At 42.0% G+C, this 27,758-nt stretch overlaps 1 protein-coding gene across 9 annotated transcripts in view; it reads left to right on the top strand.

Moving 5' to 3' along the window:
- Positions 1-2,908, top strand: part of PCDH9 (protocadherin 9) — a 776,382-nt gene extending 773,474 nt beyond the window's left edge. For 8 of the 9 annotated variants that reach the window (XM_082221376.1, XM_082221380.1, XM_082221381.1 and 5 more), the window contains one exon: positions 518-2,908. In XM_082221376.1, the coding sequence (XP_082077502.1) occupies positions 518-891 (374 nt within the window). In that variant the 3' untranslated portion in view covers positions 892-2,908. The remainder of the gene's footprint in view (positions 1-517) is intronic. The other variant, XM_082221377.1, reaches the window with a different exon arrangement.
- The last annotated feature ends 24,850 nt before the right edge of the window (positions 2,909-27,758 follow it).

Consider the following 27,758-nt stretch of genomic DNA (forward strand, 5'->3'; position numbering starts at 1 on the left):
AAGTGATAGACAGGGAGCCCAGGAAAGTGAGGGCACCTTGGCAGGCAGATCGGATTGGCTCCACCTGCCACGCCTGTGCTACATTGAGCTCCTCGCCCTCTCAGGAACTGGCAAGAGCCTTCAGCATTGGAAAGCAGGGTGAGGAACTTCACCCTCCCTGTTTTGTCTCACATGGTTTAGTTGGTGTTTTGAGGGCCTTCGTGGTTTATTGTTGAAGAACTGGACAAAGCATAGTATAAAAAAATTCATATGGATTTTTTTTGTGTGTGCAGCTGTTATAATTGTAAGTTGCTTGCACAGCTTATGAATTGTTGCTGGTGTTAATTACCCACCTTATACCCCTGTGGTCCTAGTCAGGTGAATAGATTAGTCAGGCAGGCAGGCAATATATGTATATATTTAAATGAATAAGTAACACTTTTTATTAAAAGAAAGAAAAAATCTAACCACCCCTTTTCTCTCTTTCTTCTACTCCCTACCCCTTCTGTCTGCTTCCTGTGCCCACATCTTGCCACAGATGGACCTCTTGGCCCTCGAGGATTAGCTGAAGCTACGGAGATGTGCACTCAAGAATGCCTGGTCCTGGGTCACTCAGACAACTGTTGGATGCCTCCCTCTTTGGGTTCGTACCAGCAGCCAAAGTCTCCACTCTCCACCTTTGCACCTCAGAAGGAATGGGTTAAGAAAGACAAACTGGTGAATGGCCACACGTTGACCAGAACCTGGAAAGAAGACAGCAACAGAAACCAGTTCAGTGACCGAAAGCAGTTTGGCTCGGGGGAAGGCCATTTCAACCCTGGCAATCCCATGGCTGACATTCCTTTGGCTAACTTGAAATCCTATAAACAAGCATCAGGAGCAGTGGAGAGTCCGAAGGAGAACCAGCTATAAGGAAAGGCTTCTTTGGAGCAGTGACTTTAGCCTAGTTAGACTTGCTAATACTGTGTGTGTGTGTGTGTGTGTGTGTGTGTGTGTGTGTGTGTGTGTCAGAGCTTTATGTACTGAGTAGACCTCTAGAACTATGCGTCACATAGCAGAGATATGCATAACTTTGTGGTAGCTCCATGGAACTGCAACACAAAAGAGCATTTCTACTAGTTGTGTGGTTTTGTTAAATAGAAATAATCAAACTCTTACAGAGAATCTCTCCAGTTTGCAAAATATCTTAATTTTTTCAATTTGCTTGGGATAACGGGTGGGGGTTTGTTTATGTTCCTTTGTTTTTTTGACCCTGGACTTGCTGCTGCAAATAGTAGAAGATTCACATGGAGAGAGCGAAAAAGAAAGAGAGAATGTGTGAGAGAGAGACGGTGGATTGCAATTCTTAGAAAGCATATCCAATTAGAAAATTGTGTTATTGTTACCATTGATCTTGTGCTGGGACTGCTATACTTGACATCTTTACTGAAACAAAACAACTAAAATTGCAAACATTAAACCTACTGTGCTATTAACAACGTTAGTGGACACTTGTTAAGTCAATCAGTGTTCAAGTACTTGTAAATAGAATCAATTATTATTAATAACTTTTGTGTACTTATAACGGTCACCTAAAAAAAATACTGTAGCATAATTCTGTGTTTCACAGTTACTTTTTTCTACTTTATTTCATTTGCTTCCTGTTGTTTTTTATTATTATTTTGTTTCTTTTGGTGATGGTGTTTCTGTGTTGGTAGTCTGTCTGACACACAATGTTCCAAGGAGCTCAAAACACTTGTGTTAAAAACTGAGGAAAAGAGGGAGGGGAGGGAAATATTTTATTTTACTATTAATATGACAAAAATTTGCCAATAAAATTATTGCCAATTCTGAAATAACACTTGAAGTAAGGGCTTTGAGATTTTAGCCACTATTTTTTGTTTTGTTTTTCTGATTTGCAAAGCAAAGGGGAGAAAAAGAGAACACAAACCATGACAGCAGCTGAATGGACATTATTGGCTGCAATCATGCTAGAGAGTGATACTAGTCAAAATTAGGTGGAGGGTAAGGGGAACAATCTGCTGAGTGGTTCCAATATACAAGCCCCATCGAACTGAATGGGAGATCCCTAAGTGCCCATTCATATCAATGGAGCTTGTGCGGGAACATTTCTTGAGTTATTTTGTACCCAGTAAATCCATATCTAACAATTGCTTTTTAAAACAATTGGGCTGTGTGTGTCTATACCTAAGACAGTTTGTATTGCTCAAATGGCAGCGGTTGTGTTGATCTTCATCTGCATTGATGTTGTAGTAACACAAGTGTTTTTAGATCATAGCCACAAAATATTTAATGTGTCGTGCCTTCATGATGTAACCAAGCATTCTCCTGGTAGGCTAGTTGGGGGAAATGAAAGGGTTCAATCTCTAATTCTTGCTGTTTAACTGTTTGTTACCATAGTTGGTCAATGCCTGGCAGGTACCAGTGTTGTGTCACTTGAATCAAACCAGCAAAGTGACTCCTAATGTTAATAAGATCTCAGTTGCACGTCTAATAAATCCTAATCTGAACATTCTTAGGCGTTTTTTTCTTAAGGCATGACAGACAATTTAAACAAATAGCATGCAACATGGGCGGGGGGGAGTCCTTAAAGTACAAAAGAAAAATTTATCTTATTCCACAGTTAAACATCAGTCTTAAAATAAACACACAGAAAAATAAAGGTAGCTAATATTGATGGTTAATTTGTTCTTACCAAAACTAACCGAAGTTATTTTGTATATAGCAGTTCACATTTTCTTTCCTCCACAATATACAAGCATAAAATGGGTTAGGGGTGCATTGCTTATTGCAGTACTTATGTCAGTTTGTGAGGGGTGTTTGATGACTTTGACCGAATAAATATCTAAACAGTTATCCTTGTTACTGCTTTGCCAGTTCAACGTTATTTACAGTTATTCAGCTCTTGCAATAAATGTTCTGAATTCCTGATTGTCTTGTGGGAGTTCTTGGCCTGATGCCTTCTTAAGATTTTCCTTATTAAAGGAAAGGGGGAGGGGAATCACTGTGGCACAGCCAAAGGAAACAAGCAGGAAGGGGAGAAATCTTGACCTTAAGTGTGGCAGCTAAAGAAAATGATGGCAATGGCTCAAGCTATAGGGGAAGGCAATATTTAAAAAGATGTAACAGGCAGAAGTTGCTGACCAGGATGAACTGAGCCTGTTTGGCTTTGCCAGAACATTGTGGGTGTCAAAGGGCAGTAATGGGTACTGTGGACTTGACTGCCTTCTCAGTCCTCCCTTCGTTCCCAATCTCCTTTTTCCATTTGAACGTTCTGCCTGCCTCTCTTTTGATGTGCCTGGAGGCGTTACTGCAGGCAACCTGTGAGTGTTGGTGAGGGGGAAATCAGAGATGGCGCTCCATTCATCCATTTCTAAATCCCTCCTCCCAACAAATTATGGGTCACTTTATCCATAGTCGAATTGCATGGTAGGGAGGTGTGAAACATTTCCGCTCCCTGTCAGAATTTTCATGAACTTTATAAATATTATGTTAACTTTCTAGAAATTTCCACAGATGTCTCCCCTGGTCGATTTCAGGTATAAAATTGGTGGCAATTTAGAGACACATTGCGCACCACCCACCTGCCCCCTATCACAACAGAAATCCTTTTAGCTTCTCTTGAAATTCATACACATATTTTGCCTGAGCAGAGCCTTCAAATTACTATTTTTGTTAGGTTTTCCACCCTCTTTATTACCTTTCTACAGCTGCCAGGCTTCTGAAACAATATTGGGGCTAATGCCACACTACTGACTAAAGGATGCTTTTGTTATCTGACATGAATTATTATCTGATTCTTGGCAATCTGTTATTAAATTGTTTTCCTTCTACATATCATGTTCATTTGATTGTCCCTTACGCTCAGAAGTGGAATACTTTGAGACCCTAGTACCATATGCTGAGGAACATCAATAAGCCAGGAGAAAAATATAAAAATTTGATCATAGTTTGGTTGTCTATTATATGTGAGCACACACGGGCACAAAAAATCAAACACATGGTGACAATTAATGTTGGTAGAACAAAGTCATATGGCAGTGTGTGCTCTGGTGATTTCTCCCATGTTTTCCCTTGACAGCATCTAAGAGTAGGAACAATGTTACCCATATTAGTACATGCATTTGTATGATGATTGTACTGATCACTCGATCACATAATACCATCAACTGATCATAAAAAAAGAATGGGCATACCTGACACCGATGGAACGGGATGACAAATAGAAAGTACTCTTCAATGCAATGGCTTTTCAAATCCTAAGTCATTTTTGCAGCTGGATACACACAGAACTGTTGTGGGAACTTGGCTGGCTGACAAGACTTGGAGCTAGAACACAATAATGTCTATTAATAAGCATCACCACTATCACTGAGTGAATACAGTTGCGTATGTGTGGGATTTATTGTGAATAAAGACTCAGGTATGTGTATTCATGGGGGAAATTGGTTTAAAGAAGGTTTTGAAGGGAGAGACACCTGGTTCTGTACAGGACTTTGGGAAAGCAGTTGTTGGGAGTTGGTGTTGTTGTTTGAGAATGAGTCTACACAAACAGCAGAACATGTGGAAGACTAATTCTGAGTGCAGGGACAACTGCATACCCACAATTCCCTGCACATAGAAATGTAGCTATCAGGGAGACATCTAACTTAGGTCTTCCTTCATATCAGGTGTTATCTACACTTAGCCAGCTTTCTTTGTACTATATACTATATACTTTGTTCTTTGTACTATATCAGCATTCAAACTCTGAAGTCCAGGAACAGTTTCATTGTATTATCTATGATTTTGGCCCCCTGAAACCACACTTTTTCTCCATTCAGGCCCAAGAATCACTCAAGAGAATCAGGATGAGTAATGTTGCAAACCAACTCACATACTGAATGGAAGATGAAAGAGAATATTTTCTTCTTTTAAATAAACCATTCAGTTTACTTGGAAGGTTGTTTGCTGGTAATCTTAAACCTTGAGAAGAGCTTCTGAATAAATTCTGTTCATTAAGAAAAAGCATTTAGAGATCAGCTTTAATATGGGAGGACGCCAAGAACTTGATCTAAATCCAATTAAAGGCAGTGGGAATTGTGCCACGGACTTCAACAGGATCTGCAGTTGGCCCTCTATACGTGTTCGGTGAATACACCTTCATTTCCAGCCAATAGGCTGGCGCAGTCCCTCTGGCATCCTGACACTGCTGGGTAAATCCCATATATCTCTAAATAAGCCCTTAGTTTACATCCTGACAGGAATTCAACAATGTGGCAGAGAAAGGGCAGTGTTCCTCCCCCGGCAGAGGATGAACATGCAGATCAGCCCAAGGGACCATTCAAATGCTTGTTAGGATCACATGAACCAGAGCCAGGCATTAAGGGGTGATTAACAGTGAGCCTGCTTGGCTGTATCTGGAGGCTTTGCTCCTGTCACTTCCAGGAGCTGCCTCTCAGCAGGGGAACACAAGGGCCTTTTCCTCCCCTCAGAAGTCTGCAGAATTTTGCAAACTAACAGGAAAATAGAAACCGTAATAGACTTTTTTGTGGTTAGGGAAGCCCAGTCAGATGGGTGGGGTATATTATTATTATTATTATTATTATTATTATTATTATTATTATTATTTACTTTCTCCTACTGAAAAAGATAACAGTAACATAAATCAATAAATAACAAGTCAACTCCATTTTATTTTGTCAAGAGTATAAGTTTTTACTTCTCCCTCATGTATGCAAACTGATAAAGTATGCAAGTATGCATACTTTACTTTCCCCTCAAGTATGCAAACTCTGACAAAGCCATTTCCTGTTCCCGGGGAGATGACATTGCAGGCTGGGCACAAGCCCGACCCACGCACAGGGGAGGGGATAGCCCTGGCACCACTGGAGTCCTCGGCTGCATCATCCCTTGTACGGAACAATGTGGTCGATCCGGGGGCATGGCTTGGGCTATTTAAATTGCCCGCGGTCGGGGATTTGCCCCCTTTTGCTTCCTGCTTGTGCAGTCCTCACTTTGCTCCACCCACTGGGTGCCATTGCTCCACCCTCCACTGGTACGTTGCTCCAGAAGGTTGCCCATGTAGAAATGTCACCCTCAGGCTGAGGGAAGGCAGAGAAGTCAGAAGGAGGCAAAGTCAGAGTGAATGACCGACAGAGCCAATGAAGAATAGCTTTGTCCTCATCTTCCTACTGAGGGCAACACTGAGACTAAGCAGGAGGTAGCCGACAGGAAGGGCCACCACCTGGGTTGGTTGTAGAAGAAGGCAGGCAGCCTGAGGTTGGTGGAGCAGCCCTTATCTTTGCTGAAAAGCACCCCACAGTGCAACTGCGGAGGTATCCTTCTCTAAGTGGCTGTTCTGCTCCTCACATTACAATTGCTGTCTGAGCAGCTTTCCTCCACGAGGGAATCCAGACCCACAATCACAAGGTAAATCTAGATCTGGCATGGGAGGAAGAAGAACTGCTACTGTGAATTTCTGTGTGGAAACTTCTGGCAAGGAAGGGACAGTACCCCCCTCTTGTACCCCTCCACCTTCTCTTCTCCAAAACACCCTCCCCATTGCAAACCTTACATTCAGCTACACTGTGATGTGGACTTGCCTGGATGCCACAGGAAACAAAGAATCCCCTGCAGAAAAGTGAACAGACTCGTAGAGGAGCTGCACTTCACTTGGTCCTTTCTTCACCAGCTCGCTTGATTTCCATGCTGACCATGGAGGAAGTTAAGCTCCACAGTCAGAAGGGAAAGACAGAGGAACTTAAGAATCCATGAGTCCTGGATCAGGCCAATGGCATCCCGTTTCCACAGTGACTAAGCAGATGCCCATGGGAAGCCTTCAAGCAAGAGAAGTCTCCCTACCTATAATCCTCCTTCCTGCTTCAGTGTTGTAGCCACTGATAGCTTTGTCCTCCATGAGTTTGTCCAATCATCTTTTAAAGGCATCCAAAGAGAAACAAAGAGATCCACCTTACCTCTTCTTTCCCACTGCATTTCCATGCTGGCCACAGAGGAAGGCTAGACTGTTCCACTGTATACGGGAGGGAAACCAAGTGGGGCAATAGATGCTTCATCTGCTGGCACATTTGGTAGAAACTTTTTTTAAAAAAAAGAAGAAGAAGAAAACATTGCAAGGAATTTTTTTCTAATCATTTATACAAGTTGTATGGTTCTTCATTTGCGAATGATCCAGCTCATACCGCAACTCACCGCTAATATTTTGCTGTCTCATTGTAATGATTTTATTGAAATGTGTTCTTTTTCATTTTATGGCATGCCTTTGGCTGTTAATTTTTGTAAGGGACTTTTTTGTAGCGAAGAACTCTGCCAGAATAACAACTACTACAACTTGAGGGCATGAATGACTTGTGACCCAGCACACACAAAGGGCAAATATTACATTCAAATCTAGTGTAATGTATTGCTCACCCCTCAAAGGTGAAACACAAATGAGCAGAACTTTGTGTGGTATACAGGCGACTCCCCATTTGAGCACGTTCAGCACACTCGTTTTTGGCATTGCAAGGGGCGGGGCTGTGGCAGAATGGGGTGGGCACATGGATGTACCGCTGATGCACATTTGGAATGTGAAACCTGCATAAATTGGGAGTTCCCTATATGCATTCCTTTGATTTGGTACGTCTAAAATATTGTCTGAGTACAATTAACATTGTATGCATTTAGCATTAGAACATTTTTCAGTTTAAGAAAGAATGGGGAACCTGGGCTTCTCTTGATGTTGCTGGACTCCCAACTTCTATCACTCCAGCCGACACAACCAATTTTATTTAATTAAGTTTGTATCCTGCCTTTCCTCCCAAAAGAGCCCAGGGTGCCAAGCATCAATATGCTTTAAAATAAAATAAAAACTAAAACATTTTTAAAAAAATTAAAAACCATCCTAAAATATTTGAAAGCAACGCATACCCTAACAGAGCTACTAATTTCAAGGTTGCCGTGGCCAAGATGTATCAGGAACATCTTTAGATTTCTCCAGAAAGTCAGTGACAAGGGAGACAGACATATCTCACCAGGGAGAGCATTTCACAAATGGGAATTCACCAATGAACAGGCCTTGTCACAAGTCCACACCAACCAAGCAGCAACCAGAGGCAGCACCACCACCAAGACCTCCCTTGCCAACTGTGGCAATCAATCATGGAATTTGAAGTCCATTGACATGTGGAGGCAGACTCCTCATCATTGCCTCCACCTCCCAATTTTCAAAGGACATTTTACATTGTTAAATACCAGTTTTATTCCCTAATGTTTGTGTTAACTGTGCACTCCTTCATCTTCAAAGAACTTCAAGTACAGTTTTGTGAAACATTTTTCTGACCTGTGGATTTAAATTTTAAAAGAGCGTGGTTTATTTTGCTTTGTATAGGTTGGCTTCTTTTTGTACAGGTTGTATAGATTGGATTCTTTTTATAGTACAAAGTTCTTTGTATGTGCGTTCTTTCTAAAGGGAATATTCCAGGCCTGAGATTTTGAATGCTTAATCTTGGGATCCTAGGACAGTTCTCCTATCTGTATTTGAGGTTATCACTATATTATTGATGGGGACCATGCATAATTAACGGACCACCGTGTGGCATTATATTCCCAAGAGCCAAATGAAAAGGGACAGGAGACAGCAGCAGAGAGACAATTGTTTTATCCCCAGAACAAAACTTGCACAGTGGCAGAAAAGCAAACGGCATGTCTGTTTTGTCAGCCCCAGACTCTATAATGAGGCTGACTGCAGTTCAGCAACACTCTGCATCTGTGGCTCTTTGAAATTTAATTTGTAAGGCTCTTTCGAGCCCAGAGTAACTCCTGGTCACAGGACTTCAGTGATCCTTGTCTGATGAACCTAGATGTGGAAGCAAGTCACTTTAAGGATATTTGAATCTGCCTTAAGGTCAAAAACCCTATCAACTTTCTCCCAAATCCCACAAGCAGGAACCCCAGTCCTACCATGACTTTCACCTTGGGAAAATGTGGGAACTAAAGTTTTGCTTAAACTACTTTATCAGAAGATTTTCATAATAATATACAACATTACAAATCTGTATCACCCTTCCCAAACTATTTTAAACAGTGAAACCCTATATAGATAGGGTTGCCTTTTTAAAAACAAAACAAAACAAAACAAAGCCAAGCCAAACCTTTCTTCTTTTTGCAAGCTGCTAGACATGGCAAATCCGGCAGGCAGGCAGGCAGGGCGTAGAAGCAACGCTGAGCACTTCACACCTTGGGGAGTGCAAGCTTAAGAGCGGGTGGGGGGCGAGGATGATAATCAATTGGAGAAAATGGAGAGAGAGAGAGAGAGAGAGAGAGAGAGAGAGAGAGAGAGTCGTTCTAAAGGGCATAGCTGTCAACCTTCCCTTTTTTGCGGGAAATTCCCTTATTCCAGCGCCGTTTCCTGCTGCTATCCTGGATTATTAGATATCCCGTAGACTGTCCCCGGGGCAGGTGAGGCTGCTGATCCCTTATTTTCAAGGCTGCTGATCCCTTACAGTTGTACCTCCGGTTAAGTACTTAATTCGTTCAGGAGGTCCCTTCTTAACCTGAAACTGTTATTAACCTGAAGCACCACTTTAGCTAAGGGGGCCTCCTCCTGCTGCTGTGCTGCCATTGCACGATTTCTGTTCTCATCCTGAAGCAAAGTTCCTAACCCAAGGTACTATTTCTGGGTTAGCGGAGTCTGTAACCTGAAGGGTCTGTAACCCGAGGTACCACTGTATTTTCAAATCTGAAAGTTGACAGCTATGTCTAAAGGGGCAGGGGAGGATTTCTAACCACCTTCCCACCATCCTGAAGCGCTGCCTCCAAAACAGCTGCAGAATCTTTTCCTGCCCCAAATGCAACTCACAAGGGAAACTGTTACCGTAAGTTGTGGGTGAACATATCAGACGACACAGTGATTCTTCAAACAGCTCTTGTTTATTCAGAGACAGAACATAACTGAACTGAAGGGTTCAGTCAGCCTGCTTATATAGAGCTCCAGTACAACGTTACTGTAGCAACTTTCTAAAACTATCCAATCACTGAACGTCACTTTCGATCCCTTATTTGCATAACTATCTACAGTATCCCCCTGCTGGCCCAGGGTGAGAACTTCAGTACATAACAGAAACATCCCGCCTTTCCTCTACCTTGAAATCTTGCAATAGCCAAAGGAATGAAAGGGAACCAGAAAGGGGGGGGGGGCTTTCCCTGACCTTACAGGAGAGCCAGGCCTCAGCTGATCTGCCCCATCTCAGCATGCACCATAGAGAAAGGAAAAGGGTTAGAGCGATCCTTGCATGCACACTTTGTGGTTCTGCTTGCCAAGCAAGTCTTTGTCCAGAGAGCAGGTGCGTCCATGTTGTTGTTGTTGAGTCGTTTAGTCATGTCTGACTCTTTGTCACCCCATGGACCAGAGCATGCCAGGCAATCCTGTCTTCTACTGCCTCCCACAGTCCATAGGTGCATCCATAGATATAGGGAAAAGGTAAAAGTGATACCTGCGCACCTGCACTTCCTGGTTCAGTTTGCAAAAACTGAGACATTTTGCCTATTTTTTAAAAAAATCCTCCCAGATGGTGATTTGACCCTTGGAATCCCGGACACGTCCAGGATAAACTGGACATAAGGAAACCCTAAAAGTACTTGAACAGGGAGCTTCCTATAGAGGTGAGTGGGAGGAGGAAGCCACTGCAGGCCTGATGGAGTAAGCCTGGCTCTTTGCTCTAAAGCTCTTCCTGTTTGAGTTCACCTGAAGTACCTAAGTTTCACAATATAAGGTTGAATCCTGTTATGTACCAAGCTTGGATCCTAGAACAATAGGCAGGTAGGGTCCTTTCACACAACCTTTTTTTACGGCCAAACATACCAGAAGTGGGAACCATTTCTCTAAAAAGCCATTAATGAAATTGGTGTGAAAAGCAGACCTGTTTTGAATATATATTCCCATGTGCCTACTCATAACACCAACATTTACTGCCTGGAGGAACATGAGGACTTTAGCCGTGGAATTCTTCTCATTTTGGGTACAACTCACCATCGGTGTGGAAAGCTAAACCTCCCTCTTTCTCTAACAATAATAATATGGAAGACTTGTGCAAATGAGAATGAAGAGGAACACAAACTTTGGCAAAAGGAATGCAGACTGACAGCAAGTGATGCAGAACCTGAGGGGAATTTGAGGAGCACGTTGCTAAAACATAAAGCCCAACAACAACAAAAATGCTTAAATAAAGATGATCCTAGCAGCGGGAAAAGTGCTGTTGCACTCGGGTCCTGCAAGCAGGTTTCCCTTGAGCATCTGGGTTAGCCATTGTGAGAAAAGACTTCTGAACTAGATGGGCCACTGGCTTGATCCAGGAGGCAAAGGAGGACAGGTTTAATAACTCTGTAGAATATACAAGACACACCTGCTGAAATCCCCCCTACTGCACAAGTATTTGAGGTGTGCTGGCCTGTTAAGCATCTGACTATCTTTTTGTGCAGCCCTGCACTGCAGAACGCTTAAGCCAGCCAATCTTCAGAGCCCAGTCATTTCAACATCTTACTTACCAGAATCTTGAGATTATTTGTTGCTTAACTGCCCATTCATAAAATATTATCTGACCATTACTGAGGCTGAAATTGGCAAGCTTACAAATCATATGCATGCATGAACACTGATTTAATTGGTATATGTTTCCTTAAAAAAACCCCAAAGTAAATGAATTTGTCTGCATTCTTAATATGTCAAGTGTCTATGGAGAGTGCTAAGCTTGCTGTTCCAGAGGGGGAGCATCCAGGACAAAACATCTCTTTGTTCCTGAACAACTGTGCAATTAACCATTCAGTCTGACACTGACACTCAAGTAGGACAATCACTTCAACAGGAACATTGGCAACAGCATAAAGCCTCCAAGAATTCCTTTTCAGAGTAAAAGCTCTTAAGCCCCTGCTTTGATATTCTGGACCAACAAACCAGCAAAGCAGCGAAATGAAGTGAGCTTGGCTGTGGGCTGCTGTGTTTGTATTAATTCTCCGAAAGACAGGGAGACACCATTTGTTTTCAGTTTCTGCAACTGCTAAGACTTTGAAAGTGCAATTATGTCATCATGGTAGAGGCAGTTCCTGAGGGAAGTGGTACTTCCCAGCAAGATGGCTATATTTCCAAATGTTGGATGGGGCCAAAGGCAAAAAAATGGACGTAGCTAAATTATCTCTCTCAGTAACTCAAACACCCATTCCTGCTTTCTCTTACCCTCTCCACCCTTTGTTTCTTCGATATTTTCTCATTTTCTCTTCCTTTTTTGTCTCCCCAGCTGTCCGCTGTCCTCAGCCATTGGATTTTTATGATTAGTTCATATTGGTGCCAACAGAATTTTTTCCTAAGCTTAATTGCCTCTTGTGGGGCAATGGGGGGGGGGGGAGGCACAGGGCACATGAAGAGGAAGTTTAACTCTTTCCTCCCCAACTGAAACCCCACCACTAATTGTCGCCACTCAGCAATTAGGCTTTGAAGAAAAGGCTCCCATTAGCAGCAATAAAACATTTTTTTTCAAAGGTTCATTGCCAAACAAGGGCTGTTTGTTTGTTTGTTTTTGTGGAGGTGGGGGTAATGCAGTGCATAGACAAGTAAAGCTTCTCAGCTACCACTCCCTGAAAATCCTTGACAAGCAGCAATTGGGCTGTGATGGGGATGGATGAGGTTTTTTCATGTCTCCTAAATCTAATTGCAGATGGGGCAATTTGCAGAGGGAGACTGCAGTCTGAAGGAAGGAGAGGCTTAACCATTCCCTCCCACTCTCTTAAAAATGATCCTTAGGCTTAGAAAATTACTGCCAACACCATCATTTTGATATTTTATCATCAGCATACAACAATTTAAAATACAATATTAAAATCAGTTAAAACAAGCTACAATCAAGAGAATAGGGTAGGTTTAAAATATCTCAGGTGTCAAAAGCCAATGTGAGTTTTCTTCAGCATATGACAAAAACTACATAATTTAAGTGTCAAACACATAGCTAAGGGGCTGCCACAGAGAATGTCCACTGCAGAAGGTAGCCTACTAAGAGCTACCCTCCCCCACTCTTAACACCTGAAAGGTTTAGTAGGGAAGGAGGCAGTATTTCAGATATTTGGGGCCTCTTATGTACTGAAGTTCTCACCATGGGCCAGCAGGGGGATACTGTAGATAGTTATGCAAATGAAGGATCGAAAAGTGACGTTCAGTGATTGGATAGTTTTGGAAAATGGCAACAGTTGCATTGTTCTGGAGCTCTATATAAGCAGGCTGACTGAGCTCCTCAGACTAGTTCTGTTCTGACATCTGAATAAAGAAGAGCTGTTTAAAGAATCGCTATGTCGTCTGACATGTTCACCCACAACTTAACAGGGCCCATGCCCCAACACTAGTGTGAGCAGCTTAAATTGGGCCAAGAAATGAGCGAGCATCCAGAATGGGACCTATGCAAAGCATCAGGCTCAGGAGCAATCACCCTTCTTCCGCAATTGGATGTTGGAAGCCTGCATAACTCCAAGATGAACATAGTCATGTATGGGAGACCAGCCCAGGTGCTCATAAAGTCCCCTTTTCTGTGGCCTGCCTGCCTGGTGTTCAAAAATGGGGATGTTGTCATGTACGTGGCAGGCCTCTGAACATGCCTCCACTGGTAAGGTAACAAAATTGTGGGTGGCATGCTGTATGGTGAATCATGCGGAAAAAGAAGTGTGCATGTGCGGAAAGGGTGGGGGAGTGCAATACATTCCTTGTTGTGTCACACCATGCGTCCTGTTGTGGATGAAATTTAGCACAACATGATCAGAAAGGCACAGGGGGATGTCACAAGAGGTGCTGCGGTGTACAATGAACGTTAGAAATCAGGACGGAAGTGCTAGTAAAACTCATGCAATAAACCCCATGTCTGAATGTAGCCTGAGAGTTGATTGTACGGTGTTATTTTTATTTACGGTATATATTTTACTGATAATACCATCACCCTTTGGTTTCAATACTATTTAATACACGGTCACCTTCCTCTGAATTTAGGACATGATCTAGCACCTCTTCAAATACAGGTCAGGCCAAGCAAAGAGGTTACTGGTGTCCTGGGGGGTGGGGGTGGGGACTGCCTCATGACATCTCCCCTGGGCTTTAACTGAAAAAAGTTCACTTTTAAAAATGAACACCTGTCAAGGGCACAGTACAGAAACACCCCCAACTTCTTATCCATACAGGAAGCTTTAGCCAGGGACATCATTTAAAGAAATGCAGGCACCCAGGAATGGTGCAGAATGAAGTAAAGGACATTCACAAAATCTCTCAGCTGCCTCAAAAGTAAAGCACAACAGAAGTAAAAACCACCCAGAATAATGTCATTGAAATTTTCTTGCCCCTTTGATGATTTTCAAATGCAACACCCTGCCCCCACTAATTAATGGATGGTCGGGAAAAATAGAGTGATTCTGGGTGTGTGTGTGTGTGTGTGTGTGTGTGTGCATCAGCAACACAGAGAGATGCGCTTCATTCTCCCTCATCTGCTTTTAATGAACTTGATTTTGCACATCAAGGCTATTTTTATAATTGTTTTGATTTACAATTCTTTTTCAAGGAAGTTGTTTGTGCAGCTTGCCTGCCTGAGGTTGCTTTTGATATGGTTCTTCCCCCCACCCCACCCCACCCCACCCCAATGAGTTGTTTGATTTATTTCATGGTGGGCTTTATTCCCTATGTAACATTTTGACATTGAGTCTTGCAAAGAGGAGATTGACACTGGATAGGTTTAAAACATTTTTGAAGACTTCAAGGAAGCAACATTTCAGATGTTCGGTTGAATCACTTTTGTTTTGAGTGCTGGAAGGCGCTTTAAAAAGCAGGGGGCATAACACATTTGAGTTTAATTTTTACAACTCAGTTTTCAGAGTATTTTATTAACTTTGTTCATATTCACAGATTTGGAAGGCTTCCTCCCTAAACCTATATATGCTGAGAATGTTCTGGCCAAGACTACATACTTCACAGGCTCCATTTCAACAATGTGGTTGTTCCTATGGCTGTTCTGCTACATTGGCCAAAGAGGTGAGCCATGCAGATATGGCTTGTCCAAGAGTATCTACAACACAGTTGGGTAGCACTGAATGTAATCCAGTTTTTGGGGGCTGGGCTCTGAACTCATGGCTTATCATTGGAATAATTGCTGATTTTCCTCAGAAAGGGCCATGATTGATATGGCAATTAAAACATTAGTCTAGCCATCCCGGAACTGCCCATAAACAAAGCAGGTCTCAGGAATCTCAGTGGGTGTTTATGTCAGATGATGTGGTTAAATTCAAGGTGATGCCCACTTCCTTTGTGGGTGCATTAACATTATGGTTGCTAGCCATGAAACCAGCAGTGTCTGAGCACTCACTTGTGCATAAGTCCTTCTTCCCAAGTGTGAGTTGTTTAGTTGTGTCCGACTCTTCGTGACCCCATGGACCAGAGCACGCCAGGCACTCCTGTCTTCCACTGCCTCCCATACTTTGGTCAAACTCAGGCTGGTAGCTTCGAGAACACTGTCCAACCATCTCGTCCTCTGTCGCCCCTTCTCCTTGTGCCCTCAATCTTTCCCAACATCAGGGTCTTTCCCAGGGAATCTTCTCTTCTCATGAGGTGGCCAAAGTATTGGAGCTTCAGCTTCAGGAGCTGTCCTTCCAGTGAGCACTCAGGGCTGATTTCCTTCAGAATGGAGAGGTTTGATCTTCTTGCAGTCCATGGATCTCAAGAGTCTCCTCCAGCACTATAATTCAAAAGCATCAATTCTTCAGCAATCAGCCTTCTGTATTGTCCAGCTCTCACTTCCATACATCACTACTGGGGAAACCATAGATTTAACTATACAGACCCTTGTCAGCAAGTGTGACTACTATCACTTTATCCCTTGTTCAAAATTTCTCTATGTTGTGGTCACAGTCACAGTGCTGCCCTTCCCTGTGCAGAGGCTAAGGTGTTTGCTAAGGAGCAAACTTGACAAGACAATGCTCTGGGATAAAAATGCCCACAACTTTATTGATTTCAGATGTAAGTGGGATTTGTTTTGCCCCCTCAGGTGCCCAGGATTGGGCAGTTTGAATTAGTGTATTTGGTGGGCAATCCCACCCTGCAATGTGGCCAGTCAGGTGGTCTGCAATGGTTGGCTGCATACTTGAGTTCTGGCATCTGGGAATGGTGGTCATCCCACGAGGGGCTGCTACCACTACCCACCCAGAATAGGATAAGCAGCCACTATGAGCTTACTAGGTGGTCAAGCCATTGCCCTTCAGCTAGGGAGGGACTATTCTGTCAATTTTGGCTATCTCAGTTTTTCATTTTTCCATTCATAAATTCAGTTCTCTACATTTCTGCACCAATTCATGATGTTTTTAAAGTAAAAAACTCTTGAAACTCCATCAGCAGATTTACAAGCATATTTATTTCCTAAGGGAAATAAGCATTCATATGCACACTTCAAAATGCATGCAGATCTATGCACTCTTGAACACATTACTTGGGCTGGAGAACTGCACTGCAAAGAAATGCAGTTTTTGAACCACAGTGGCATTTTGCTTGGTTGGTTGTTTTAGGAAGTGCAGCTTGGATAAGTTAATATTTGAATATGAACTGAATTTCTCCTAAATTCCTGCTTTCAGCCTCAACCATACATCTGCAATATGGGCATAACAACAGCCTACATCACTGGACCTATGTATGGATTCTTGTGAAAACTTGTGTTGAGGTAGGAAACCTTTAAATGTTGTTGGACTGCAATTCCCATTAGCCCTAGGCAGGAGGGCTAATGGTCAGGAACCTTTGCAGGGCTATATTTTTCCCACCCATGATTTATATTAAGTGGCTGGAATAGTCTAAAATGCTAAGTATTGTTATACATCTTTGGTTACCATATAGCAGCGACCTTCATCCTTAAGCTTTCTGCTGTGATGGCTTGTGAACCATCAGGTATGACTTAGTTTTTTAATGGCATTTAAAATGGAGTGGTATTTTAAAATGAATTGTATTATTATTATTATTATTATTATTATATTTTATGTATTTGAAAGTCTTTTCATACTTACAAGAACAATTTAAATAAATAATTATGTATTTCACCCTAATTGTCTTTTACTGGTTCTTTCTGCCATTTTAGATGCTATGATATATATTATTTTCCTTTACTTCATATCCCACCTTCCTTGTGCTTACCTGTTCCAACCGTGAGTAACTGTAGAAAACATGACAGTAAATGAAAACACCCTGCACTTAAAATGATTGATTCTTTTCTATTGAATTATCACAGAATATTTGCGTCACTCAAGCAAACAGAACACCTCAGCTCATTTTCTGGTGATTACAAATCAGTTTAACTGCCATTCATAGAATCATAGAGTTGGAAGAGACCACAAGGGCCATCAAGTCCAACCCCCTGCCAAGCAGGAAACACCATCAGAGCACTCCTGACATATGGTTGTCAAGCCTCTGCTTAAAGACCTCCAAAGTAGGAGACTCCACCACACTCCTTGGCAGCAAATTCATCTGTCGAACAGCTCTTACTGTCAGGAAGTTCTTCCTAATGTTTAGGTGGAATCTTCTTTCTTGTAGTTTGGATCCATTGCTCCGTGTCCGCTTCTCTGGAGCAGCAGAAAACAACCTTTCTCCCTCCTCTATGTGACATCCTTTTATATATTTGAACATGGCTATCATATCACCCCTTAACCTCCTCTTCTCCAGGCTAAACATGCCCTTCCTCATAAGGCATCGTTTCCAGGCCTTTGACCATTTTGGTTGCCCTCCTCTGGACACGTTCCAGTTTGTCAGTGTCCTTCTTGAATTGTGGTGCCCAGAACTGGACACAGTACTCCAGGTGAGGTCTGACCAGAGCAGAATACAGTGGCACTATTACTTCCCTTGATCTAGATGCTATACTCCTATTGATGCTGCCCAGAATTGCATTGGCTTTTTTAGCTGCCGCGTCACACTGTTGGCTCATGTCAAGTTTGTGGTCAACCAAGACTCCTAGATCCTTTTCACATGTACTGCTCTCAAGCTAGGTGTCACCCATCTTGTATTTGCGCCTCTCATTTTTTTTGCCCAAGTGCATTTCTCCCTGTTAAAATTCATCTTGTTTGTTTTTGCCCAGTTCTCTAATCTGTCAAGGTCGTTTTGAAGTGTGATCCTGTCCTCTGGGGTGTTAGCCACCCCTCCCAGTTTGGTGTCATCTGCAAATTTGATCAGGATGCCCTTGAGTCCATCATCCAAGTCGTTGATAAAGATGTTGAATAAGACCGGGCCCAAGACAGAACCCTGTGGCACCCCACTAGTCACTCTTCTCCAGGATGAAGAGGAACCATTGATGAGCACCCTTTGGGTGCGGTCAGTCAGCCAGTTACAAATCCACTGAGTGGTAGCATAGTCAAGACCACATTTTACCAGCTTCTTTACAAGAATATCATGGGGCACCTTGTCAAATGCCTTGTTGAAATCAAGGTAGGCTACATCCACTGCGTTCCCTTCATCTACCAGGCTTGTAATTCTGTCAAAAAATGAGATCAGGTTAGTCTGACATGACTTATTTTTCAGAAATCCATGCTGACTATTGGTGATCACAGCATTCCTTTCTAGGTGCTCACAGACTGTTTGCTTAATGATCTGCTCCAGAATCTTCCCTGGTATTGATGTCAGACTGACTGGGCGATAATTATTTGGGTCCTCTCTTTTCCCCTTTTTGAAAATAGGGACAACATTTGCCCTCCTCCAGTCTGCCGGGACTTCGCCTGTTCTCCAGGAATTCTCAAAGATGACTGCCAGTGGTTCTGAGATCACATCTGCCAGTTCTTTTAATACTCTTGGATGCAGTTCATCTGGCCCTGGAGACTTGAATACATCTAAACTAGCCAAGTATTCTTGTACTATCTCCTTAGTTATTCTGGGCTGTCTTTCCTTTGCTGAATCATTTGCTTCAAATTCTTCAGGTCGGGCATTGTTTTCTTTATCGAAGAAGACTGAGGCAAAGAAGGCATTGAGGAGTTCAGCCCCTTCTGTGTCCCCTGTTTGCATTTCACCATCTTCTCCTCTGAGTGACCTCACTGTTTCTTTGTTATTCCTTTTGCTACGAACATACCCATAAAAGCCTTTTTTGTTGCTTTTAACCTCTCTAGCAAGCCTGAGTTCATTCTGTGCTTTAGCTTTTCTGACTTTGTGTCTACACGTGTTGGCTATTTGTTTGAATTCCTCTTTGGTGGTTTCCCCCCTTTTCCATTTTTTGTACACATCCTTTTTTAATCTTAACTCAGTTAAAAGTTCTTTAGCTAGCCACCCTGGCTTCTTTAGGCACCTTCCATGTTTCCGTCTCATTGGTATTGCCTGACGTTGTGCTTTTACTATCTCCCTCTTAACAAACTCCCAGCCATCATGAACTCCCTTTCCTTTTAGTATTACTGTCCATGGGATCTCACCCAGCACTTCCCTAAGTTTTATGAAGTCGGCTTTCTTAAAGTCAAGAAATTGAGTCCTAGTATCCTTGGCTGCTCCTTTCCGCTGTATAGTAAACTTCAGAAGAGCATGATCACTCGCGCCTAATGATCCTTCCACTTCTACCCCACTAACCAGGTCATCAACATTGGTTAGGACCAGATCTAAAATGACTGTTCCTCTTGTTGCTTCTCCCACTTTCTGGACAATGAAGTTGTCTGCAAGGCCAGTGAGGAATCTGTTTGACCTTATGCTCTTGGCTGAGTTTGACATCCAACAAATATCCGGGTAATTGAAGTCCCCCATTACTACTATCTCCCTTCCTTTTGCATGCTTGGCCATCTGTTCCAGGAAGGCATCATCTATGTCCTCCGTTTGGCTTGGGGATCTATAGTAAACTCCTACAATGAGGTCACTGTTATTCTTCTCTCCCTTAATTTTGACCCAAATGCTCTCACTTTGGCTTTGAGGTTCTAAATCTTGGATATATTATTATACACAGGGTAGTAGCTTTACCTCAGATATATTTGTCAGCATCGCCCTAGAGCCAGTGTACCGACTGGACTCATGCACCTCAACCCCGACTGGGCTAGGCGAGCTGGGTAGCACCGCCAGAGACCTCCTTTCTCACAGGAACAGGTCACAGTGCTGTGGACTCACAGCTTAGAGCTGAGAGCACCGGATTCACTGTCTCAATAATACAGTCGTTGCGCAGCAGAGTTTTGCAGAGTCTTGCAGAGTATAAACCACTCGGAGAGCAGCTCTGTAAAATATCTTCCTTTTATTCTGTAAGTACAACTATGATACAAAACTATATACAGAGCTGAATATTCTAAGCATAAATCAATGCTACACTGAGAGTCTGCAGCTGCTCTTAGCAGCAATCTTATCTCTAGGATCTCCAACACTCTCACTCTCTCCGATACACTGACTGACTGACTCTCTCTCACACACACAGATATGTTGCTGGGCAGAATAAGTAAATAGGCAGGACACGCCTCCTCTTCTCTGTGGAGAGTCAGCAGAGACCATCAGGAGATGGTCAGGAGATTCTTGGGTATGGGAGGGGTGAAATCTCCTCATCCTCCCCCATTTCATCCGACCATTTCAAGAATCTTTAACATAACTGCAATTTGCACACACACTTCAAAAGTTGTTCTCTGCTTACAACCTTGGTTAACATATCTGCAGGTATCTCTCTCCTGGCATATAACACACAAAAGAATAAGCAGCTTCTAGAAAAATCTTCACACACATTTCTTCCTCTCAAATGCAAATTGACATTTCTAATTAGGCAGATTTGAACAAATCACTTTCAGAACTCAAATACACGCTTTCCTTCAAATATCAGGTAAGGAAATAAATAAAGCATTTTGTGCTACTACTCTCAGCACACTTCGTGCTAGGTTTGAAAACTCCACCAGAGTTGCTCGTGACCGCAGTCTTTGCAAACTCTTCAGAAAACCTTTTCGGCGGTACACCCTTGGTTGTTCTCTCGGACCTGCGCAGAACTCTTTGATCCTCTTGTTCTGGTGCTTCCTCCTCTTTAGGAGAATGGGGAGCTAAAGTATATGAAGCTGCTAAGTCTGAGTCAGCGTCAGACTCACCTGAGGCTTTTGGGCTCTGATAATCTGTGCCATCATCTGGAACTACATTGGCATCAGAGTTATCACCACCAACAACACTTGCCTCTCTCTTAACTTTCTTTGCCCCTTTTGCGCCATCATCACAAATGGGATGGCACTGAAAAACGCCAACTCTGTCCCATTGTGGATTGTCATCAATACTCCTGGTCAGCCTTATGGTTTTCGTGTCTGTGATCAGAACACGATAAGACCCTTTCTCATATCCTAGGAAAACACCATGTTCTCCACGCTTGCTCAGTTTGTCACCCTGCGAGGTGTGCACCCAAACCTCTGAACCAAAAATTTTAAAATAAGGATTTGGTTTATCTGCTAAAGAAGAACACTATCCTCTTTAGGTGGGAATTCCCACAGGGACTGTCTTTTGATTACAAGGGAAAGAAGGTGAAAATAAAGACGATACAAGATAAAGAGAGATTCTTGGAAAGATACCGAGAGGACTTACAGAGGGGAACTGTGGACCCAATTGCAGAACAGAGGAGAGCAATAGATATCCTGAACCTATCGTTTGGACACAACCCACCACCATCAGAGGAAGAGCAACAACTTGGAGCTGTTGGAGGAGTACCAGGAAAATAACAAGATGGCCCTGCAATTCCTTAGTTGGAATTGTAATGGGCTCAACATGCCTTTGAGGAGACGACAAGTTTTTCACATTTTGAACAGAGAACAACTGGATTTGATATGTTTACAAGAAACTCATATAACCAGAGCTCACAGGAGACTACTTATAAACAAAAGATTAGGACAAGAATTTATCTCATCGGACAAAGTTAAAAAAAGAGGAGTTGTGATTTATGTAAAAGAAAAGTGGGCCCCAAAAATGATGTTTAAAGATGAACAAGGAAGATATCTGGCAGTTGAGATACAAGTACAAGGAGAAAAATTTCTGATAGTTGGAATTTACGCACCAAACGAAGGCAAGGCAGAATTCTTCAAGAAACTTCATGAAACTCTGATGGACTATTTGGATTACAATATGATAATTATGGGAGACATGAATGGTGTGGTTTCTACTAACATGGACAAGGCACAAAGACTGACAATCTCCAAGGAAGGGAGACTTCCGAAGACCTTCTTTGAAATGACTGAAAATATGGACTTAATAGACATATGGAGAACAAGGAACCCTCTTGAGAGAGAGGGAACTTTTTTCTCCCAAGCAATGATGACCTGGACCAGAATTGATCAAATTTGGATTACTAGTGGGATGGCTCCAAAGATTAAGAAGGTAGAAATCTGCCCAAAAACTTGCTCCGACCATAACGCCGTGAAGATGGAAATGAAACTTACAACAACTGGTCAATTTAGATGGAGGATGAATGACACCCTGTTTCGAGATAAGGAGATCCACATGAAGGCCCAAAAAACTTTAAAGGACTATTTTGAAATAAATCTAAAGGCCGATGTGGAAAAAAGAGTGATCTGGGACGCAAGCAAAGCTGTAATGCGAGGTTTTCTGATTCAACAAAATTCAATAAAGAAGAGAAAACAGAATGAGAAAAAGGAAAAGATCTTGGAAAAGATAAAGGAAGGAGAGAAAAAATTAAGAGCAAAGCCAAAGTCCCAGGAGATTTTGAGAGAGATTAAGCTATATCAAACACAATATATGGAATTGATGAACCAAGAGATTGAATGGAAGATAAAGCAAATGAAACAAAAGTCATTTGAATCAGCAGACAAATGTGGCAAACTCTTGGCATGGCAATTGAAGAAAAGGCAGAAACTAAATACAGTTACAAGCCTAGAAGTGGACGGAAAGAGTATATCCAAACTTAATGAGATTAGAAATTGCTTTTTGAGTTATTTCAAAAAACTTTATTCTCAAGGACCACAAAATGAAGGAGATATAAATTTCTTAATAAATATGGATTACAAAAAATCTCTCACCAAAGTAAGGTGGATCTGAACCAGAGAATAACAGAACAAGAGATAGAGGGTGCCATTCAGAACATGCAATTGGGCAAATCTCCAGGGCCAGACGGATTGACTTCCAGATATTACAAATCTTTGAAGGAATGGTTGATTCAACCGTTAAAGGAAGTCTGTAACGAGATCCTGGAGGGAAAAAAGGCACCTGAATCGTGGAAAGAAGCGTATATATCACTCATAACAGAGACTGAAAAGACTCAGCTGAAGAACTACCGCCCAATATCATTACTTAATGTGGATTACAAAATTTTTGCAGACATTTTGGCAAAAAGATTTAAAAAAGTGTTGATGGAGAAGATTCATAAGGACCAAGCAGGCTTTCTCCCAAAAAGGCACCTATCAGACAATGTAAGGAATATAATAGACATTTTGGAAAAGTTAGAGGTGAATATAAACACTAAAGCAGTGCTGATTTTTGTGGACGCGGAGAAAGCCTTTGACAATATTTCTTGGAGCTTTTTGAAAAAGAATCTTCATGGGATGGGGGTAGGGCAAGGATTTGAGAATGGTATGGGTGCGATATACTCTGAACAAAAAGCTAAGTTGATTGTAAATAATGCAATAACTGAGGAACTTAAGATAGAAAAAGGAACACGACAGGGGTGCCCAATTTCCCCATTGCTTTTTATTTCGGTTCTGGAGGTGTTGCTAAATATGATTAGAAATGACCAGCAAGTTAAAGGTGTAAAGGTCGGAGCTAAACATTACAAGCTAAGGGCATTTGCAGATGACCTAGTATTGACTTTGCAAGAGCCAAACACTAGCACGAAAAGGGTGTTAGAAATAATTCAACAATTTGGCCAGGTAGCTGGATTTAAACTGAATAAACAAAAAACTAAAGTCTTGGGAAAAAATTTAACAGATATGGAGAAGGAGGAATTTCAAGAGGAGACAGGTCTGACGGTGGTTAAGAAGGTGAAATACCTAGGGGTTTATTTGACATCTAAAAATCTGAACTTGTATAAGGACAACTATGAAAAATGTTGGTCAGAAATTAAAAAAGATCTAGAAATATGGTCAAATCTGAAATTGTCAATGTTAGGCCGAATTGCAGTTATTAAGATGAATGTATTGCCTAGAATGTTATTCTTGTTTCAAACCTTGCAGATCCTTGACAAGATGGACTGTTTCAAGAGGTGGCAGAAAGACATTTCGAAATTTGTCTGGCAGGGCAAAAAGCCCAGAATAAAATTTAAAGTACTTACAGATGCAAAAGAAAGAGGGGGATTTGCCCTGCCAGACTTAAAACTGTACTATGAAGCAGCAGCTTTCTGCTGGTTGAAAGAATGGATGCTCCTCGAGAATACAGATATCTTGGATTTAGAAGGTTTTGATAATATGTTTGGTTGGCATGCATATCTATGGTATGACAAAATCAAAGTGCATAGGGCCTTTAAAAATCATATTGTCAGAAAAGCGTTATTTAATGTCTGGATAAGATATAAAGACCTGTTGGAAAACAAAACCCCTAGATGGGTATCACCCTTGGAGGCTAAGGCACTGAAGAAAATTAATATGGAGGTTGGATGGCCAAAGTATTGGGAGATTTTGGAACAAGATGGAGACAAATTGAAATTACAGAGCCATGAGAAAATGAAACCTAAAGTACAAGATTGGCTCCATTATTATCAAATAATGGAGGTTTATAAACAAGACAGGAAAATTGGCTTCCAGGTGGAAAAATCAAAATTAGAGACTGAATTGTTAGAACCCAATACTAAGAATTTGTCAAGAATGTATAATTTGCTGTTGAAATGGAATACACAAGATGAAACGGTTAAATCAGCCATGATTAAGTGGGCACAGGACATTGGTCATAACATTATGTTTGCTGACTGGGAAAGGTTGTGGAACACCGGTATCAAATTTACGGCATGTAATGCCTTAAAGGAAAATATTATGAAAATGATTTATAGGTGGTACATGACCCCAGTCAAGCTAGCAAAAATTTACCATTTGCCTGATAATAAATGTTGGAAATGTAGAGAAACTGAAGGTACTTTCTACCACCTTTGGTGGACATGCCCGAAGATTAAGGCTTTCTGGGAAATGATATATAATGAAATGAAAAAGGTACTTAAATGTACTTTCCCTAAGAAACCAGAGGCCTTTCTCTTGGGCATTGTCGGCCAACTGGTGTCAAAGAAAGACAGAACTTTCTTTATGTATGCAACAACAGCAGCAAGAATACTTATCGCAAAGTATTGGAAGACACAAGATCTACCCACCTTGGAAGAATGGCAGATGAAAGTGATGGACTATATGTCATTGGCCGAGATGACTGGCAGAATCCGTGATCAGGGAAAAGAGACGGCCGAAGAAGAATGGAAGAAATTTAAAACCTATCTTAAGGACTATTATAAACTTGATGAATGTTAGAATGTCAAGGTTTTCAGAAAGAAAGGGTTACAGCGATATAAGACTAGATTAAAGAAAAGACTAAGATGACAGAGGTTGGACAGAAATATTTAGAAGTTGCTAAAAAAATTTGGACATTGGGATGCAGAAAGGGGAGGTACGGGGGAGTCTCAGAAAAGAGTTTTATGAAAAAAATGTTTTGAAACTATACGTGTTTATATGTCTGTTTATATGTTTGTTTGTTTTTAAAAATTTTTGTAAAACCAATAAAAATTTTATATATAAAAAAATTTAAAATGCTTTACACATGGCTTTCTTCCGTGAAGCATCTCATATGGGGTGCAATTTACACTAGACTGGTACCTCCTGTTATACACATGACAGAAAAACGAAAGAGCTTCAGCCCAATAGGGATTGGGCAGCCCCGAATCATGTAACAGCGTTCTGATTCCTTGCTGCAGGGTCTGGTTCACTCTCTCACATAAACCATTCTGCCAGGGTGATCTGGGCATGGCAGTCCTATGCTCAATGCCCTGTTCAGAAAGAAAACTCTCAAACTCTTCTGAACAAAACTCTCCACCCCTGTCTGTGAAAAGAAAATGTACATTCTCATTATGTACATTTCTGAGCCATTTACAAAACTGGCGAAACTTGGTAAAGGCTTCAGACTTTTTCTGCAGCATATAGACCCAAACATATTTTGAATAGGAGTCTATCAGAACCATGAAAAACCTTGAATTGCCTCTAGAGAGCGCTAGAGGCCCCACTAAGTCTGCATGAATGACTTCATATGGTTTCTTGGCCTCTCTCCCAGACTCTGTACCTTTGGGAGCTTGCCTTGCCTTACTCTCAGCACAAGAAACACATTTCATGTGGTAGGGACATTCTTTCAACTTCATACCCTGAACCATATCAGGCATTTTTGCCACAGCCTGGAAATTCAGATGAGCATAAATACGGTGATAATAATGAATACATTGGTCATGCAACTTCTCATTCTTATCTACAGACAAATTGCAACACTCTTTTCTCAGTTGCTTCTGCAGTGCCTGTACCTGAAACAAAAGGCAATTGGTACAATCCATTTACACATTTTGCATACAAAATGAGCTTGCCATCTCTAAGAATTTCACAGCGAGATTTAGCAAACACCACCTTAAACCCTTGACGATCAAGCTGGGAAACACTCAACAAATTGTCCTGAATATCAGGCGCATACAGGACATTCTTAATAGTTGCATTCAGGCTCTTTAAGAACACAGTTCCCTGAGCCACACTCGTGAAGTCCAGCATGCAGCGTCCGTTCCACCGTCCGGCAATCAGCAACAGAAACCTCTGGCAACTGGGACGCCTGGGACGCCTGGGATGACTGGAACAACGCCAGGTCAGACGACTGGAACAACGACTGGGCCCACAACCGATGTCAGCATCGCCCTAGAGCCAGTGTACCAACTGGACTCATGCACCTCAACCCCGACTGGGCTAGGCGAGCTGGGTAGCACCGCCAGAGACCTCCTTTCTCACAGGAACAGGTCACAGTGCTGTGGACTCACAGCTTAGAGCTGAGAGCACCGGATTCACTGTCTCAATAATACAGTCGTTGCGCAGCAGAGTTTTGCAGAGTCTTGCAGAGTATAAACCACTCGGAGAGCAGCTCTGTAAAATATCTTCCTTTTATTCTGTAACTACAACTATGATACAAAACTATATACAGAGCTGAATATTCTAAGCATAAATCAATGCTACACTGAGAGTCTGCAGCTGCTCTTAGCAGCAATCTTATCTCTAGGATCTCCAACACTCTCACTCTCTCCGATACACTGACTGACTGACTCTCTCTCTCACACACAGATATGTTGCTGGGCAGAATAAGTAAATAGGCAGGACACGCCTCCTCTTCTCTGTGGAGAGTCAGCAGAGACCATCAGGAGATGGTCAGGAGATTCTTGGGTATGGGAGGGGTGAAATCTCCTCAATATTGTGCAATCTATTTAGAAAAGCATGTAATATGCATGTTCTCTCTTAGCAGAGTTAGTATGTTTAATTTAAATCAGTCAAGAAGGACTGGAAAGGTGAAAGAGAAGAAAAAGTATCTCAACTATATAAATTTAGAAGAGAAGTAAATAATACATCTTGTCATTTAAAGGTAAAGGGACCGCTGACCATTAGGTCCAGTTGTGGCTGACTCTGGGGTTGCGGCACTCATCTCGCTTTATTGGCCAAGGGAGCTGGCGTTTGTCCGCAGACAGCTTCCGGGTCATGTGGCCAGCATGACTAAGCCGCTTCTGGCGAACCAGAGCAGCACACGGAAACGCCGTTTACTTTCCCGCCAGAGTGATACCTATTTATCTACTTGCAATTTGTCGTGCTTTCGAACTGCTAGGTTGGCAGGAGCAGGGACCGAGCAACGGGAG

This window comes from Podarcis vaucheri (assembly GCF_965113315.1).
Source record: "Podarcis vaucheri genome assembly, chromosome: 4".
In the NCBI taxonomy this organism is placed as follows: Eukaryota; Metazoa; Chordata; class Lepidosauria; order Squamata; family Lacertidae; genus Podarcis; species Podarcis vaucheri.